This window comes from Martes martes (genome assembly GCF_963455335.1).
Source record: "Martes martes genome assembly, chromosome: X".
Taxonomy (NCBI): Eukaryota; Metazoa; Chordata; class Mammalia; order Carnivora; family Mustelidae; genus Martes; species Martes martes.
Genome location: NC_137897.1, coordinates 65,335 through 84,439, shown reverse-complemented (window position 1 = coordinate 84,439; position 19,105 = coordinate 65,335). Strand labels below are relative to the sequence as shown.

At 64.4% G+C, this 19,105-nt stretch overlaps 1 protein-coding gene across 1 annotated transcript in view; it reads right to left on the bottom strand.

The window, feature by feature from the left end:
- Positions 1–19,105, bottom strand: part of LOC308336990 (cohesin subunit SA-2-like) — a gene marked incomplete at its 5' end in the record, with an annotated part of 74,434 nt that overhangs the window by 13,694 nt on the left and 41,635 nt on the right. Inside the window, 13 exons of the mRNA XM_080794907.1 lie at positions 3,413–3,564; positions 5,674–5,775; positions 7,349–7,497; positions 8,071–8,233; positions 9,304–9,396; positions 10,143–10,223; positions 12,247–12,334; positions 12,747–12,823; positions 13,670–13,876; positions 14,488–14,577; positions 14,705–14,797; positions 16,425–16,528; positions 18,873–18,987. Coding sequence (XP_080651033.1) covers positions 3,413–3,564; positions 5,674–5,775; positions 7,349–7,497; positions 8,071–8,233; positions 9,304–9,396; positions 10,143–10,223; positions 12,247–12,334; positions 12,747–12,823; positions 13,670–13,876; positions 14,488–14,577; positions 14,705–14,797; positions 16,425–16,528; positions 18,873–18,987 — 1,514 coding nt within the window. The remainder of the gene's footprint in view (positions 1–3,412; positions 3,565–5,673; positions 5,776–7,348; positions 7,498–8,070; positions 8,234–9,303; positions 9,397–10,142; positions 10,224–12,246; positions 12,335–12,746; positions 12,824–13,669; positions 13,877–14,487; positions 14,578–14,704; positions 14,798–16,424; positions 16,529–18,872; positions 18,988–19,105) is intronic.

Sequence of the window (19,105 nt, the reverse complement as noted above, 5' to 3'; positions counted from 1 at the left end):
GACTGGCGAGCACAGCATCAGGTGGGGTGAGACCAGGGACGGGGGTCACAGAGGGGAGCACAGTGCCAGGTGGGGTGAGACCGGGGACGGGGGTCACAGGGGGGAGCACAGTGCCAGGTGGGGTGAGACCAGGGACGGGGGTCACAGAGGGGAGCACAGTGCCAGGTGGGGTGAGACCGGGGACGGGGGTCACAGAGGGGAGCACAGTGCCAGGTGGGGTGAGACCGGGGACGGGAATCACAGGGGGGAGCACAGTGCCAGGTGGGGTGAGACCGGGGACGGGGATCACAGGGGGGAGCACAGTGCCAGGTGGGGTGAGACCGGGGACGGGGATCACAGGGGGGAGCACAGTGCCAGGTGGGGTGAGACCGGGGACGGGGGTCACAGCGGGGAGCACAGTGTCAGGTGGGGTGAGACCAGCAATGGGGGTCACGGGGGAGCACAGCGTCAGGTGGGGTGAGACCGGGGACGGAGGTCACAGGGGGGAGCACAGTGCAAGGTGGGGTGAGACCGGGGACGGGGGTCACAGGGGGGAGCACAGTGCCAGGTGGGGTGAGACCGGGGTGGGGGTCACAGCAGGGAGCACAGCATCAGGTGGGGTGAGACCAGGGACGGGGGTCACAGAGGGGAGCACAGTGCCAGGTGGGGTGAGACCAGGGACGGGGGTCACAGAGGGGAGCACAGTGCCAGGTGGGGTGAGACTGGGGACGGGGGTCACAGGGGGGAGCACAGTGCCAGATGGGGTGAGACCGGGGACGGGGATCACAGGGGGGAGCACAGTGCCAGGTGGGGTGAGACGGGGACGGGGGTCACAGGGTGGAGCACAGTGCCAGGTGGGGTGAGACCAGGGATGGGGGTCACGGGGGAGCACAGCGTCAGGTGGGGTGAGACCGGGGACGGAGGTCACAGGGGGGAGCACAGCGCCAGGTGGGGTGAGACCGGGGACGGGGGTCACAGGGGGGAGCACAGTGCCAGGTGGGGTGAGACCAGGGATGGGGGTCACGGAGGAGCGCAGTGCCAGGTGGGGTAAGACCGGGGACGGGGGTCACAGGGGGGAGCGCAGTGCCAGGTGGGGTGAGACCGGAGACGGGGGTCACAGTGGGGAGCACAGCGTCAGGTGGGGTGAGACCGGGGATGTGGGTCACAGGGGGGAGCACAGTGCCTGGTGGGGTCAGACCGGGGATGGGGTCACAGCGGGGAGCACAGCATCAGGTGGGGTGAGACCAGGGACGGGGGTCACAGGGGGGAGCACAGTGCCAGGTGGGGTGAGACCGGGGACGGGGATCACAGGGGGGAGCACAGTGCCAGGTGGGGTGAGACCGGGGACGGGGGTCACAGGGGGGAGCGCAGCGCCCGGTGGGGTGAGACCGGAGACGGGGGTCACAGGGGGGAGCACAGTGCCAGGTGGGGTGAGACCGGGGATGGGGGTCACAGCGGGGAGCACAGCATCAGGTGGGGTGAGACCAGAGATGGGGTCAGACTGGCGAGCACAGCACAGGTGGGGTCAGACTTGGGACGGGGTCACAGCAGGGAGCACAGTGTCAGGTGGGGTGAGACTGGGGACGGGGATCACAGGGGGGAGCACAGTGCCAGGTGGGGTGAGACCGGGGACGGGGGTCACAGGGTGGAGCACAGTGCCAGGTGGGGTGAGACCAGGGATGGGGGTCACGGGGGAGCACAGCGTCAGGTGGGGTGAGACCGGGGACGGAGGTCAGAGGGGGGAGCACAGCGCCAGGTGGGGTGAGACCGGGGACGGTGGTTACAGGGGGGAGCACAGTGCCAGGTGGGGTGAGACCAGGGATGGGGGTCACGGGGGAGCGCAGTGCCAGGTGGGGTGAGACCGGGGACGGGGGTCACAGGGGGGAGCGCAGTGCCAGGTGGGGTGAGACCTGGGACGGGGGTCACAGTGGGGAGCACAGTGCCAGGTGGGGTGAGACCGGGGACGGAGGTCACAGGGGGGAGCACAGCGCCAGGTGGGGTGAGACCGGGGACGGGGATCACAGGGGGGAGCACAGTGCCAGGTGGGGTGAGACCGGGGACGGGGGTCACAGCGGGAGCACAGTGTCAGGTGGGGTGAGACCGGGGACGGGGGTCACAGGGTGGAGCACAGTGCCAGGTGGGGTGAGACCAGCAATGGGGGTCACGGGGGAGCACAGCGTCAGGTGGGGTGAGACCGGGGACGGAGGTCACAGGGGGGAGCACAGTGCCAGGTGGGGTGAGACCGGGGACAGGGGTCACAGGGGGGAGCACAGTGCCAGGTGGGGTGAGACCGGGGATGGGGGTCACAGCGGGGAGCACAGCGTCAGGTGGGGTGAGACCAGAGATGGGGTCAGACTGGCGAGCACAGCACAGGTGGGGTCAGACTAGGGACGGGGTCACAGCAGGGAGCACAGTGTCAGGTGGGGTGAGACCGGGGACGGGGATCACAGGGGGGAGCACAGTGCCAGGTGGGGTGAGACCGGGGACGGGGGTCACAGGGTGGAGCACAGTGCCAGGTGGGGTGAGACCAGGGATGGGGTTCACGGGGGAGCACAGCGTCAGGTGGGGTGAGACCGGGGACGGAGGTCACGGGGGAGCACAGCGCCAGGTGGGGTGAGACCGGGGACGGGGGTCACAGGGGGGAGCACAGTGCCAGGTGGGGTGAGACCAGGGATGGGTGTCACGGGGGAGCGCAATGCCAGGTGGGATGAGACCGGGGACGGGGGTCACAGGGGGGAGCGCAGTGCCAGGTGGGGTGAGACCGGAGACGGGGGTCACAGGGGGGAGCGCAGTGCCAGGTGGGGTGAGACCGGGGACGGGGGTCACAGTGGGGAGCACAGTGCCAGGTGGGGTCAGACCGGGGACGGGGGTCACAGGGGGGAGCACAGTGCCAGGTGGGGTCAGACCGGGGATGGGGTCACAGCGGGGACCACAGCATCAGGTGGGGTGAGACCAGGGACGGGGGTCACAGGGGGGAGCACAGTGCCAGGTGGGGTGAGACCAGGGACGGGGATCACAGGGGGGAGCACAGTGCCAGGTGGGGTGAGACCAGGGACGGGGGTCACAGCGGGGAGCACAGCGTCAGGTGGGGTGAGACCGGGGACGGGGGTCACAGGGGGAGCACAGTGCCAGGTGGGGTCAGACCGGGGATGGGGTCACAGCGGGGAGCACAGCATCAGGTGGGGTGAGACCAGGGACGGGGGTCACAGGGGGGAGCACAGTGCCAGGTGGGGTGAGACCGGGGACGGGGATCACAGGGGGGAGCACAGTGCCAGGTGGGGTGAGACCGGGGATGGGGGTCACAGCAGGGAGCACAGCATCAGGTGGGGTGAGACCAGACATGGGGTCAGACTGGCGAGCACAGTGTCAGGCGAGGTCAGGCCAGGGCTGGGGTACGTAGGGCGTGGTCCTAGCACCCCGTGCCAGCAGGTACCTGTGGATCAGGTGGGCCGCGTCACGGGCACGGTCAAAGCCGAGGGTGAGTGCAAAGCGGCGCGCCAATAGCCGGATGGAGTAGAAGGGGCCGCAGATGAACTCAATGGGGTCATAGCCCGTGCCATACGTGTCCACGTGCTTCTGGAACAGCTGTAGGAGCACAGGGGCCATGGGGTCAGGGCCACCAGGGGTATGTCCCACGGACCGAGGTTCAGCACATCCCGAGATGCCTCCCTCCACCTCCCACCACCCCCTAGAGGTAAAACAGCACAGAGAAGGGACGAGTTCCCGGAGCACAGGGCCCTCGACCGATGACATCCACGGGGGACAGGGCAGGGGTCCTTGGGACAGCCACCTTGAGGCCGGGATGCCGGCGAGCGGGGAGAAGGTGGCACAGACCGAGACGCGCCCAGGAGCCTGCAAACATCCCGCGCACACCCATACTGCCCACGACCCATCTGGTCAGCCACAGCTCCCGTGTGTCAGACGCAACAGAAAACCCACGAGGGGGACGGCGCTCCTGATTTACAGGGAAAACACACACCAAACAGGACACAAAGGGGCCTAATATGACGGGAACGTGCCCCTGACGTGTCATGCTTGCTCTGGGGAAGGGGGGTCACCTCAGCGTCGTACACGCAGACCCGTTCTTGGGCAAGGAGGAAGGAGGCCGTTTCCAAAGGAACAAAAAATGGCAGGAAACGGTCCAACCTAAAGGCAGACCTCAGTGTTGGGCCAAGAGTCTGCATGGCCTGCGGAATCGGGACCGAGAAGCCGTGTTCCGGGAAAACCGCGGGACGGAGATGGTCTAGCAAGTGTCCGCGGAGAGGCCCGCCCACTGCACCCACAGGCAGAACGGGCACGAGAACCAGGAACCCACACTGGCAGTGCGGATGCCAGATCCCGGCCCTTCCCGATACACCCACGGAGGCTCAGCTCCCCAGAGAAACGAGTCCACGGCGCCCACGGCTCCGCGGACACCGGCAACAGTCAGCCGTGTAGGGAGCCATGACCCCAGCACTGAGGACCAAAGGCAGGCCTTGCAAACAGCTCATGTCGGGTGGGCAGCCCCAGACTCAGTGCACAAAGGCAAGATCGGGCAGAGAAGGGACAGAAGCCATTGAGTCCCGAGTCGCTGCTGCCACGTAACCCCACACGGCCTCGGCGAGAACTCCCCACACGTGGACGGAGCCCCCCAACTACAGGCAGACACCCTCGTCTGGCAGCAGAACAGAGCACGGAACAAGCCACGTGTCCAGTCGTGGTTCCACAGATCTGGGTGAACCAGGGCCACGGGGATGGAAGGACCAGAATCAGACACGGGACACGCACTCACATGGTGTCACGACAGACTGACATGGAGAAGATAGATGCCCACCCTCAGGATCGGTGGATGGTGGGGGGTGGACAACCGCCCTGAGGGTCAGCGGGTGGGGGAGGGGGACGCCCACCCTGAGGGTCAGTTGATGGGGAGGGGGGACACCACCCTAGGAGTCGACAACCCGAGTCACCATCAGCAGACCTGGCTCGCTGTGCAAGAAGATACCTGGAGGCCTCCAGGGGACAGTGCAGCCCGACGCTGGAGCCCGGCCACTCCGTGCACAAGAGGACGGAGGGACACCCTGTCCACCTAAGCAGCCCCGGGCACACACCACGAGCTGCCATGGGTCCCCACAACACACCCCGACCACGTCCCGTCCTTGAGCAGCAGGGGATCCCATCCCAACAGCGCCGTCACCGGGAGGTGGGCAGACCACAGAAGCCAGCTGTGCGGGACTGAACGTCCGTGGACTCTGCCCCCAAAGTCCACAAGTGTCAGCCGGGCCTCCTGCGGTTGCTCGGAGGCGGGGCCTTGGAAGGTGCTTGGGAGCCGAGAAGGTCAGCACGGCGGGGCCCCCACGGCGGGGTCTCGTCCTCTCACGTGTCCAGAGAGAGGTCCTCGTGTTTCACCCGTGGTCACGTAAGGACCCGGCAGGGGGGGCCATCGGTGACCCTCCAAAGGTCTCCCCAGAACCTGAGCCCACGAGGACGCAGCCCTGGGGCCGCAGCCTCCAGCACCCGCAGGCATCAGGGTCTGACCGGTCCACCACCACGAGCGGGGGTGCAGGGCCCCCGAGCAGCAGGCAGTGAGGCCCAGCGGGACCCCTGCCCGGCGTGTCCCCAAGCAGGCAAGCCCCCCAGGGCCGGGCAACACTGCGGCCGGGAGCCGCAGGGACCGGTCCCAGGACGCCGTGGGCCCTTCCGGGACAGGCCACTCACCTGCTGCAGACACAAGAGCAGGGACAGCGCGTTGCGAAGCCTGTCGTTCTGCCTCGTCCGGGTCATGGTCTCCTTGATGATGTCCCCAAAGTGATGGTAATGCTGCGAGTGGGAGGAAAGGACCATCACCACGGAGACGACAGACGCACCAACTCCTTCCTATGCCGCCTTCCCAAGTTGCAGACTACGGACAGCCACGCGGCTCAGACCCACTGTCTGTGTCCTGCAAAGTTCGCACACGTGGATCCCGCCGAGCGCTCAGCACCAGCCAGGGCCGGGGGCCGGGTCCTGGGCTGGCGGGGAGGGCACATCCCACGGACCCGGGGAAGCTGGGGCCATCAGGCTTCCCAGACCAGGGCTCTCTGTGCCCCTAGTACCGGCTGGCCCTGTCCCTCAGCGGCGCTCCTTCCACAGGGAGGACAGGGCGCCCTAGGGAGCCACGGGCCGGGAGCCAGGGACCCGAGCCCCTCAGAGCCACACCGACCTGCCCCGGCCAGTGTGGAAGCAGCCCAAACCCAAACATGCGACAACACTCAGCCGCCGACACGGCCCCCAGGACACAGGGAGGCTCAGCTCGTTAAGAGGTAAGTCTCGGGAGAGGAGAACGCCGCCCAACACGCAGGAGGCGAGGGAAAACCCAGGCCAGACTGTCCTTACACTCCACGCCACAGAGCTCAGGACGATGTGAGCTTAAAACAGGGAAAAGAGAATCACCGCCACATAAATAAAACTCAGAATGAAGAAGTCATCAAAGGAACATTTTTCCCACAAATAACAAAGAGCCAATGTCTCCATCAAATTACAAGACATCAAAAGAAGATCTTGAAATGACAATTTCTGAGAATGTGACAGTGACTGAATCCATCCATCCATCCATCCATCCGCCCACCCATGTATCCATCCATCCATCGATCCATCTACCCATTTATCCTCCATCCAGCTATCCAACCACCTATCCACCCATCTAGTTATCTGTTTATCTGCACACCCAGCCATGTACCCGTCCACTCATCTGCCCGTCATCCACCCACCACCCATTTATCCATTCATCTATCCAACCATCGATCCACCTACCCATCCATCCACCCATCTATGCATCCACCCATCCGTCCATCCACACATCCGTTTATCCACCCACCCATCCACCCATCCATGCAGTCATCCATTTACCCATCCACTCATTCATCGAAACTTCTGGGCCTCCTTTAACCTGAGGCACTGATGACAATCACTTGGGGCACAGCAAGGATCAAGTCGCAGCCCTCACGTGGCTCACATTCAACCTCAGTAGTAACGAAAGAATGAAATTAGAGCAGCCACGGTTCACCGAACAAGACCGCCAAGTTTTAAAAGACAAGAAGTGAGGTCCTAAATGAAGATACTCTCCGGGAGTTAGGTTTGGGAAGACGCGTGAGTGATATAAAAAGGCTTGTGAGACGCTCACAGGACTGCCGCCCACACACGCACACAGGCGGGCTCACCCACAGGAGCTGTCGAAGGAAACGGGAGGACAGGGTAACGACAGGGAGTCCGCGAGTCTGGGGACTTTCCACTCATCTCCTCTGTTTTGGAATCTTTTGGAATCTTTCTACCCCAATTCTGTGTCTTACACAGGAGAGCAGTGGGCGGGGGAGGGTGAGCTCGGGCCGCGGGGACGGGAGAGCCGGGCAGAGACCTTCAGGTAGAACTGGTAGATGTCGGCGGCCGCGCTCATCTCCAGCACGTTGCAGACGATGAGCTTACAGAACACGGCCAGCATGTTTCTCCGGTGGAACAGCTCGTGCAGCTCGTCCGCGTCCTCCTCCTTGTAAACTCTGCTGGGCCCTGCCGAGACAGCCGGTCTCTGCCATGTCCTCCTGCGGCCACCTTGCCACGGCGGAGCCGTCGGGCGGGCGGGGACACGATCCCGGGGGGCTTAGGGGTGCCAGCGTTGTCTCCGTGTACCGGTGCCGGGACAGCAGTGGGTCAGAACCACCACTGGACACGCGTACCCCCAGAGGGCAGACCCAGGGCCACAGAGGAAGCACTTGGTGTCATGGGGTCCCTGTGTTTCCAGGTCTTGACCGCCTGGCCAGGGCTCCCCCGACTCTTCTGTGGCAGCGTGAGCCAAGTAGACACGTGCATGGGAAATACAGCTCCAGACCCCAGCATGCTTGAGCGCCCGACGAGGGTCGTCCACCTCCCGCCCGAAGTCTGCACAGGCCCTCCTGCCCCCGGGCTGCTCCAACTGTCCCCAAACCCCCGGTCCCCCCTACCGTTCTACCGCAGCCCCCCACCCCCCAGCCCAAGGTTGTGCCCTACCCTTACCGCCCAGACCACCTCCTGCCCCAGGCTGCCCCGGCTGTGCCCACTCCAGGTCTCTCCTCCGTCCCTGCCCCAAGTTCCCGGGAGGCTGACCTGCCGCTCCGGCCTCCTCCAGGAACACGTGCTCCTTGACAAAGGTGAGGAGCTTGCACTGGAGGACGTGGTCGGGGACGAAGAACAGCAGCCCCAGGCCCGTGTCCTCCTCGGGGCCCTGGTGGCTGAGGATGAGGAGCAGGTCACACAGCAGGATGAAGGCCTGAGGGGGGCGAGGGGCTGCGGGGTCAGGGGGCACCGACAGGGACGGGCACCCCCCCCCGGGACTGACCCCGAGTAGCGCCCCCGCAGCCGCCCAGGCCAACCCAGGGCTGGACGAGAGCCGCAGGGCGCGGAGGAGCTCCTCAAAGACACGCGCCGCTGAACCCCAGGCCGCAAGCGGAACACCAGAGACAGACGCCACGCACACGGACAACACGCGGGCAAGAGACCACCACGAACAACGCCTCACAGCGGCACACGACACACACGCTGAAGGGAAACGTCCCCGACACCCGGGCCGCACGGTGGCACGGGCCGCGGCCGGGACCGGAGCCACACGGGCAGGAAACCGCGGACACGTGCTTGTGACCGGCGGGGGGTAGGGTCACAAGGCAGAGCTCTGCGGCCGGAAACGGAGACGCACACTCCACCTCCTCAGTCGGCCACGCGGCCGACGAGAGCGAGCTTTTATCTAAGGTAACGGGAGAGGAAGTTCCGGAATTCTGAAAATTCACACGTGCATGGGAAGAAAGCAGGAGCCCCAGCGCGGAAGGTGGCAGGAAGCAGGCGCCTGCGTCCAGCGTCAAGAAGCCCTCAGGACAGTTTCCCCGCAGACAGGAGATGGCCCTGAAGGTTCCATGCACGGCGACCTCCAGACACGGCGGTCAGGAGTTAACGCCCAGCGTGTCCACCACCACGGCACAGGGACCGGATCACGGGAGCGACCACCAGACGGGTGCGATGGTACCAACGGGCCGTGCCCGCGGGCTCCTGTGTACCGGGGCCGTGCGTGCGGGCTCTGGGCTCCCGCGAACCGGGGCGTGCCGACAACGTCACAGACGAAAGATGTTCCCACAACGCTACAATGGCCCCCCTCAGGCCTTCCCCTCTACATCGTTCAAGAACAAATGTCATCGCACGAGACACACACTGAGAGCAGGAAACAGCGTCACATAAAACCCTAACTGCCCTGATGTGCTCAAGCCCACGTGCACGGGCACTGCTAACGCCCCTCCTCCCGCCCCGCCAGCCCTGGGAGCACCCGGCGAGCTCGCGGAGGGACGCACGCACCTTCTCGCTCAGCACCTTGCTCTGGTGGTTCAGGTACACTCGGCACACCAGGCAGAACCTCATCAGCCTCTTCCTCAAGTCCAGGAGCGCCTCCTGCCGGCGGACAGCCGGCGAGCAGGTGCCCCCGTCAGCGGAGCCCCAGCGCCAGCTCGCCACGCACCTGCCCCCCTCAGGTGAGCGGCGTCAGGTACATCCCCGCGCAGATCAACCGCCGTCCTCGCCCTCGCGTCCGCCTTTCCTCCTCTCCATCCCCCTCCCCTCCTCCCCATCCCCCTCGTCATCCCCTCCCTCCCGTCATCCGTCATCCGTCGTCATCCCCTCCCTCCCTCGTCTTTAGCCCCATGTCCCCCTTCCCCTCCCCCATCTCTACCCCGTATCTCCATCATCCCCCTATGTCCCCCTCCCCGTATCTCCATCATCCCCCACACCATAGTCTCCCCACACGGGTCTAAACTTCCTCCCGAGGAAGTCAGGCCTGCAGATGTCCAAGAAACCATAAATATAACCCCAAAGTGTGGCTGGCTTCAAACTAAGGGACCGGCGAGCCGCCGAGGAAGGAGAAGGGTCTCACTCTCTCACGAGAGCAGGCACTCAGAGATCGTCTGAGCCTCGCTCCCCACGGCACGCGGGCAGGCTGGACGGTGGTGTCGGCCACAGCCCCGGGTCAGCTCTCACGTTGGAGTCCAGGAGCCCAGGGGGCCCCAGGGATGACAGACGCCAGCCACTGGTGGGGCGGACGCCTGTCGCAGCGGCAATGCTGGCCCTATCCCACTCCATCTTTCCCTCCTCACAGACGACTGCGGACCACACGCCTGACCTCCTCCGCACCCCTCACCCACCTGGGGCGGCAGCCGGTCCGTGGCGGCGACGATCTGCCACAGGAGCGCGTAGTAGGTGCACTGGAGGGCGCAGTGGACAACCTATGGGACACAGGGCCTGTCATGGAGTTGGGGATGTGGACGGGACACCCACCCTGGGGACACTCCTTAGCAGAGAACCCTGAGACCTCACCCAGTACCTGCCCCTCCCCCACTCAGGGCCTCTCCCCTGACCGGGACCCTTCTTTCCCTTCACGATCCTCTCCCCTCCATCAGGACACTCCCCGGGTCCCTTACCCCCCAGAATCTGCCCCCCACTCAGGACCCTACCGACCCCCAACTCCTGCGACCCTCCTCCGCCAGGATCTGTCCCCCCCCTCAGGACCCTACGGGCCCCCCTCAAGACCCTTCTCTCTCCAAGATCCTTCTTCACCAAGAATCTGCCACACCCCCCTGGAACCCTTCTCTCCCCTCAGGACCATTCCTCTCCTCAGGATCCTTCTCTCCACTAAGGACCCTCCACGCTCCCCCCCATGCCTCCCTCCCCTCAGGACCCCTCCCTCTCCTCAGGGCCCTCCAGTCCCCATACTTCCCTCCCCTCAGGACCCTTCTCTCTCATCAGAAGCCATCTCCCCATGCTTCGCTCCCCTCATGACACGTCTCTTCCCTCAGGACCCTCCGCCCATGCTGTCCTCCCTTCAGGACCCTCCGCCCCCATTCTTCCCTCCCCTCAGGACCCTTCTCTCCCATCAGAACTCATGCCCCCATGCTTCCATCTCCTCTCCTCTCAGGACCCTCCCCTCGCCATGCTTCCCTCCACTCAGGACCCTTCCCTCTCCTCAGGACCATCCTCCCCCCCATGCTTCCCTTTCCTCAGGACCTCCATCCCCTCAGGCCTGTCCCCCACCACGCTTCCTTCCCCTTAGAACCCTTCCTTTTCCTCAGGACCCACCCATGCCTCCCACCCCTCATGACTCTCCTCTCTCTTCAGGACCCCCCCCATGCTTCCCTCCCCTCAGGACGTATCTCCCCTCAGTGAACCACCCCACGCTTCTCTCCCCTCAGGACCCTCCCCCTATGCATCCCTCCCCTCAGGACACTTCTCTCGGCTCATGCTTCCCTCCCCTCAGGACTCTTCTCTCGGCTCAGGACCCTCCCCCCGCCATGCTTCCCTCTCCTCAAGATGCGCCTCCCCATGCTTCCCTCCTCTTAGGACTCTTCTCCTCAGGTCCCTCCATGCTTCCCTCCCCCAGGACCCTTCTCTCCCCTCAAGACCCTTCTCTCCACTGAGAACCCTCCCCCGCCCATGCTTCCCTCCCCTCAGGACCCTTCGGTCTCCTCAGAACCATCCCCTCCCCCATGCTTCCTTTCCCTCAGGACCTTCTCTCCTCTCAGGTCTGTCCCACACCATGCTTCCCTCCCCTCAGGACGTATCTCCCCTCAGTGAACCACCCCACGCTTCTCTCCCCTCAGGACCCTCCCCCTATGCTTCCCTCCCCTCAGGACCCTCCCCCGCCAATGCTTCCCTCCCCTCAAGATGCGCCTCCCCATGCTTCCCTCCTCTTAGGACTCTTCTCCTCAGGTCCCTCCATGCTTCCCTCCCCCAGGACCCTTCTCTCCCCTCAAGACCCTTCTCTCCACTGAGAACCCTCCCCCGCCCATGCTTCCCTCCCCTCAGGACCCTTCGGTCTCCTCAGAACCACCCCCTCCCCCATGCTTCCTTTCCCACAGGACCTTCTCTCCCCTCAGGTCTGTCCCACACCATGCTTCCCTTCCCGCAGAACCCTTCCTTTTCCTCAGGAACCCCCATGCTTCCCTCCCCTTAGACACTTTTCTCCCATCAGAACTTATCCTCCCATGCTTCCCTCCCCTCAGGACCCTCCCCCCCATTCTTCCCTCCTCTCAGGACCCTTCTCTCTCCTCAGAACCCATCTCCCCATCCTTCCGTCCCCTCAGGACCCTTCTCTCCTCCGAACCCATCCCCCCACAAGCTTCCCTCCCCTCAGGACCCCTCTCCTCCAGACCCGCCCCCCCTCCATGCTTCCCTCCCCTCAGGACCCTTCTCTCCCCAGAACCCACCCCCCTCCCCCGACAAGGACCCGCCCCTGACACGCTCCGCCCTCACCTCAGTGGGCAGGCTGCCCTGGTGCCTGCGGAAAGTCAGCAGGCTGTCCATCTTCTCATACAGATTCCAGCTGCTCAGGTCGTGTGCACTGGCCAGAAACGCACACAAGGATTTAGGGCTCATCCCCACCAGGAGCTCCAACGTCCCCCAGGTGAGCCGCGAACACTGGTCAGCAGGTCGTGGAGCTGAGGGATCACGTCCCGGCAGACTGAGGGGCCACGAACCCCAGATGGCCCAGCTGGGCTCCCTCCAGTATGATGTCCAGCACCTGCCTGGTGAGGCAGTGCCCACTCCTGGGGCAGCTCAGGGCCCCGGATGGGCAGGATGGGCTCCCAGGTGGCCCAGAGCCACCAGGCACACCCACGGGACACCTGCACAAAGGTCTGAGTCCTCCCCACCTCGCCTGGGACACGGAGACGTTTGTCAGAGCACAGCAGCAGGCACACGGCTTGGGGGTCGTGTGTGCTTCCCCGAGGGAGCCGGCGCGTTGCCCCACTCACCTGTAGAAGGCAGCCAGTCTCCGCAGCGTGGAGCAGATCCGCCCCATCTCACCGTGTCCGAGGAACAGGCCCTGCTTCTACACAGTGGGGAGAGAGCAGAGGGGGTGCTGGCGGGACACGCACGGTCCAGGGGGCCTTCCCCAGGACACCGGACCGGCTTCGAGCCTGGCCCGTGTTCCTGCCTGCTCTGTCCCCAACTTTGCGAAAGGCAGCTCTTTAAAATCTCCAAACGGACACCGCGCCCCAGGCCATTCTCTGTCCAGCTCTGCAGGAAACGAAGGGGACCAGAGGACACCCTCACCGACGCGCAGGCTGCGGAGCAATGACAGTCGGGATCTGAGACCTCCCACCGCCACGCACGTGCCTCACATCCCTGCCAAGGACCTGCCACAGGCAATACGCTTCTCCCTTTACAGCTGAGAGAACAGACAGAAGCGCGTTGCTGACCTCCAGCACCCCACCATCGCGGCAGGCCCCGGTTCAAGAGCAACCTGGAGTCCTGCTTGTGGAAACAAGCGGGGCCTCACAAGCAAAGCGCGTGAATCAGGGCCGGACGCCAGGCCCACAGGCCACACGGCCCTCAGCCCGTCTGTGTCAATAAAGTTGTACTGGAACGTGGCCCAGGGACGCGCTGTGTCCGGTGCTCTCGGACCACCCCCAGAACAGGAGGACCCGCCCGGCCAGACGAGCTTATGACGCGGCTCTTTCCAGAAACCATCTGCCCGCCCGGCGCAGACAGGGCAGCGCCTCCGGCAGGCTGGTCCTCCGGGGGCTTATGGGGCTCCCGCGGAGAACAGGGGAACCCTTTGTCACCTGCCCGCCCATGCTCCCCCTCCCGTCACAGGTGCGGCGAGACCAGCCGGGGCTCCAACAGAGAACCCCGCCCCCGCGTCCACCCCTGTCACACACCCCTCGGCCTGCACCTCATGTTGGATGAACACATCCAGCAGTGGGGTGAGCGCGTCCACCAGCATGTCCACCAGCCGGCTGCAGGCGGGGGCGGCCTGGCAGTGCGCAGAGCCCCCCTCGTCACAGTACGTGCCGTAGGCGCGGGCACAGGCCTCCAGCACCGCCACGTCCGAGTGCCGCTGCACCAGGCAGTCCAGCTCCAGCAGCGCCGCGTCCAGGTACTGCGTGGGGGGTGGGGGGACGAAAGACCGGTCAGGGGGGCGCGGTGCGGGGTGGTGAGAAAAGGTCAGGGGGTTGTGACGGAGAAGGAAAGGTCAGGAGATCGGGAGGAGGTCGGGGGGGTCGGGGATTGAGAGAAAATGTCACGAGCGTGAAGAAGAAAGGTCGGAGGTCGTATGGGGAACCGTCAGGGGTCACAGGGTTGAGAGAAGATAAAGGGTCAGGGAAACGGTGATCAGGGGTTAGGTGGGGGGGGGCAGGGGAGCGTACGGTTCGGGGAAAGGTCAGGGGTAGAGTGAAAGGTCTCGGGGTTTGGGAGAAGGTCAGGGCTAAAGCAGCAGCTGTAGTGCAGGGAGGGGGGCACGGTGCCATGAGGCAAAGGTCAGAGGCCCTGCAAGCACGGGGGGTCCGGACCCTGTCACAAGAACGGGCGATGGCCCACCCTGCAGTGCGGACAGAAGAGGACAGCGGCCCGACACCTGAAACTCCAGGGAGATGGTACGCGGCCCCCATGCCGGGACCCAGACAAGGGGTGGGGCAGGGACCCTGAGAAGGAGGGGTGTGGCCCCCACACGCAGAGTTCAGGGAGGAGGAGCAGAGTCCTGCGACGTACCGAGCCCAGGCCATCCATGTCATACACGTCCAGGTTGCAATACTGTGGGATCTGCAGGAGGGGGGTCACCTTCTCTTTGTCCGCTGCAAACTGCCCAGAGAGCAGGCGTGATGCGGAGCCCCCCCAGCCTCCCCTCGCTTCTGCAGCCTCCTGGCCTGCCCTGGAGCCCCCCCAGCCTCCCTGGGCTCTCAGCCTCGGGCCCTTCCCCACTTGGCACCTTGGAGAGCAGCCGGGGCAGCACCTTGGCAAAGTGTCGGCTCATGTTGGCATGCTCACGCCAGCGGCGGGTCCCGTCCACCTCCCTGGCGGCCTGCAGGCAGAGCATGCGTGGCCTGAGCCCACGATGGACCCACGTGAGTCCCACGGCGGCCCTGGGACCTGCTCCCACATGGCTAGGTCATACCCAGGCAGAGCTCCCCCCAAATCAAGGATAAAGCTCTGCACTACTACTCGGGTTTTTGTTTCCAAGGAAGTGATTCCCATGCAGGGACGCCATCAAGAACTCAGGTGTCTCCCCCAAGTTCACACCTTATGGTGGAACCCTTATCTAGTAGTACCGGTGTCATAAAACGGAGATTAACACACAGAGCTGGACATGTGCACAGAGGAGAATATGACAGCCATGGGAAGACAGAGGCAGAACTGGGAGGGACTCAACCAAAGCCCAGGGACACCTGGAGCTTCAGTACCTGGAAAAGGCAGGAAGAACCCTCCCCTGGAGTCTCAGGAGGGAACACAGCCCTTCTCACCTGGATCTCAGAGGTCCTGCCCTACTGGGATCTCGGCATCCCTGCCCCGCCTGGAATTCAGCATCCCTGCCCTGCCTGGAAGTCAGCAACCCTGTCCCACCTGGATCTCAGCATCCCTGCCCCGCCTGGATCTCAGCATCCCTGCCCTGCCTGGAAGTCAGCAACCCTGTCCCACCTGGATCTCAGCATCCTTGCCCCGCCTGGATCTCAGAGGTCCTGCCCCGCTGGGATCTCGGCATCCCTGTTCCGCCTGGATCTCAGCATCCCTGCCCCGCCTGGAATTCAGCATCCCTGCCCTGCCTGGAAGTCAGCAACCCTGTCCCACCTGGATCTCAGCATCCTTGCCCCGCCTGGATCTCAGAGGTCCTGCCCCACTGGGATCTCAACATCCCTGCCCCGCTGGGATCTCAGCATCCTTGCCCTGCCTGGATCTCAGAGGTCCTGCCCCGCTGGGATCTCGGCATCCCTGTTCCGCCTGGATCTCAGCATCCCTGCCTCGCCTGGAACTCAGCATCCCTGCCCTGCCTGGAAGTCAGCAACCCTGTCCCGCCTGGATCTCAGCATCCTTGCCCCGCCTGGATCTCAGAGGTCCTGCCCCGCTGGGATCTCGGCATCCCTGTTCCACCTGGATCTCAGCAACCCTGCCTTGCCTGGAACTCAGCATCCCTGCCCCGCCTGGATCTCAGACTCTGGTCTCCAGAGCTGGGGCACCATGCATAACTCCTGCGGTTTTTAAGTCCCCTGGGGTGTGATCTTTTGTCCCAGCAGCAGCAGAGGCTCACACGGAGGCAATTCAAAGGCTGGCCGACAAACAGCTACATCCAGAGTGAACACGGCATAAGGAAGGCTGTGGCGTGCCCTCCCGGGGAGGCAGACGGCAGACACAGGACCCAGCGGGCACAGGGCTGGGTAGCCAGCAGGAGGGGTGGGCAGCAGCTGCAAGGCGTGGCCAGCGACACCTACCTGGGTGGCCAGGAGTCCCGCCCACAGGGCCAGGGGCAAGTGAGCAGCCAGGGTGACAAGCACAAGGCAGAAGCGGCAGCAAGCGGCTCTCAGGGCCACGCGGGCAGGGGGCACTGCGGGCGGAGGCGGGAGCGGGCGCCCACAGAGCCCCGGCATGCCAGCGGCAGCAGAGCGCTCAGCACAGGGGACGAAGAGCATCAAGGCGGGGGGCGGGGGGGCACTGACTTTCTTGCCCAGGCGCCGGCCGGCCGGGGGGCGCCCCTCTGCGGCTTGTCTCACGGCGGCCACGAGGATCTCCACGAGCACTCTTTCCTGCTGGCTCGTCAGGGCTGCGGGGAGACGGCGCCAGCTCAGCCCACGCTGGCCTCCCCGGGGACAGAACATTCTGGAGAGACGTGCCACTCGGAGAGGCCTCGGTAAGCCCAGCATGGGCTCAGAGCCCGTGGGGACCGTGGCCGGGCTCCCAGGCACCACAGAGCCCCAGCACGGCTCACAGACTCCGTGACACGCAGATGACAGCAACCAGGGCCCGCCCTTTGCTCCAACTGCCCACAAAGCAAACCACTGTTGGCCCGTTCACCTCCACGTGGGGCTCGGTGCACTCATCCCTGGGGCTTCCCTGCCACTGTTCCGATATCCCGGGACCCAGGTCTAAAACCATCCAGTCGAGGGGACAGTCTGCTCATCGGCTGTTCTGTGGTAACTTTGACTCCTCATCACACCCACCCAGAATCTCAAAATGGGATGGAACTTATGGTAAAAAAGGGTGGCCCTAAACTCAATGACAGGTGTCCTTGTAAGAGAAGAACAGGAGACACACACAGAGGAGAATCCACGTGAGAATGGAGGCAGAGATGGGAGGGATGTGGCCACCAGCCCAGGGACGTCTGGAGCCCCAGAAGCTGGAAGAGGCGGGAAGGACCCTCTCCTGGAGCCTCAGGAGGGAGCACAGCCCTGCCCCGCCGGGATCTCAGCAGCCCTGTCCCACCCCATCCGGATCTCAGCATCCCTGCCCTGCCTGGATCTCAGCATCCCTGTCCCGCCTGGATCTCACCTCCAGAGCTGGGAGAGCATGGATTCTGGTTTTAAGCCACCAGATTTGAAGTAATTTGTCACAACTACTCTGGAACTTCACATGTGGGTTCTGCTGTCCTGTATCCCACATTCTAGACGTGGTGCTCCTATGAGCCCAAGTACAGCCAAGGCTCATACGTAGAGGCAAGAAAAACAGAGACCACACAGCTGGGCCCCAGACATTTGGGTCAGAGTAGAGGAGGCATCCTCACGATAAAGGAAGATGCCCCTTCAGTGACCCCAGGGAGCATGGTTGAGGCTGCTGGTCCCACCAAGGAATGTGATGGGCCTCGACGCCTGAGATGTGGCACTGGGACTCCTGCTGTTACCAGAGGACACCGCAGCAGACGGCAAAGGAACCAGTGGGCGCAGGGATCACGTCTGCAGCATGGGGTCGGGGAGAGGGGGTCTCAGAGTGGTGGGGCCTTGGGTGGGACTGTGGAGGACAGTGTCAGAGTAGGGTGCAGTCTCCTTGTGGGTGGTGTCGGGGGGGTGCAGGGTCTCAGAGGGATGGGGGAAGGGGGTCCCAGCTGCCGGGGGGCTCGTTCACCAGGCACTCTGCCCACACTGCACCCTGACTCTGGGGCCTGGCTTTGAGCTTCAGTGGCTCTTACAGGAGAGCAGCCCATGGCCCTCGTCCTACAGACCCCCGACCAGGGGCCTGTGAACCACACGCACTAGACCCAAGGCCCTCTCACCCCAGGAAAGCATGGCACATGCCCCTCCCCCTAACCAGCACTCGAGGAGCAAACAGATCACAGGAGGCGTTGACAGCCCTGCCTGTACCACATGCTACTAACTGGCGTCACAGACAGCACGGGAGGACACTCGGCAGGATGGCAGGGGACGACGGGACAGGGACAGTGCGACACAAGATGGGGGAGAGTAGGAATTGGGACAGGGATGGGGGACACAAGGGGACAGTGAGACACGGGGATGGTAGGACATGGAGGACGGGGACAGTGGGACAAGGACAGTGGGAGATGGGGATGGTGGGACATGGGGGATGGGGACAATGGGACAGTGGCGGGGCACAGGGACAGTGGGACATGGGGATGGTAGAATGGAGGATGGGGACAGTGGGAGATAGAGATGGTGGGACATGGGGAATGGGGACAATGGGACCTAGGGGCAGGGCATGAGGACAGTGGGACACGGGGGGATAGCAGGACACAGAGATCGTGCGGTGTGTGGGATGGGGACAGTGGGACATGTATAGGGACAGTGGGACACCGAGACAGTGGGACACGGAGGATAGGGACAGTGGTACATGAGGGATAGGGACAGTAGGACACGGGGGATACGGACAGTGGGACACACGATAGCAGGATATGGGGGCAGCTTATGAGTATGGGGACAGTGGAACACGGGACACCAGCACACAGGGACAGTGGTACACGGGGATGGGGACACTAGGACATGCGTATGGCAGGACGTGGGGGGCGGGGGGACAGCAGGACATGGGGGGACAGTGAGACACGGCGGGGGTAGACAGCGGGACACGGGGTGGGGGATGGTGGGCCTGGCAGGCACGGCAGGGAGGCCAGCAGGATCACGGCCCTGGTCCACGACTCAGAGCAGGCTTCTGGCCACGCTCACCTTGGCGCCCGCCACGTGGCTCCAGCAGCAGGGCCGTCATGCACTCCCAGTTCCGGACCAGGGCGGGCGCTGCCTCCCACAGGCCGTCCACCAGGTACGGGACGTGTCTGTGGAACTGATAGGGACGTGCCCGACATGTGAGGTCGTGAGAATGTGAAAGGAAGACATGTGATGACACGGAGCAGGGAGGTCACGTGATGCACACACGGGGCAAGGAGAACACTGTGATGACG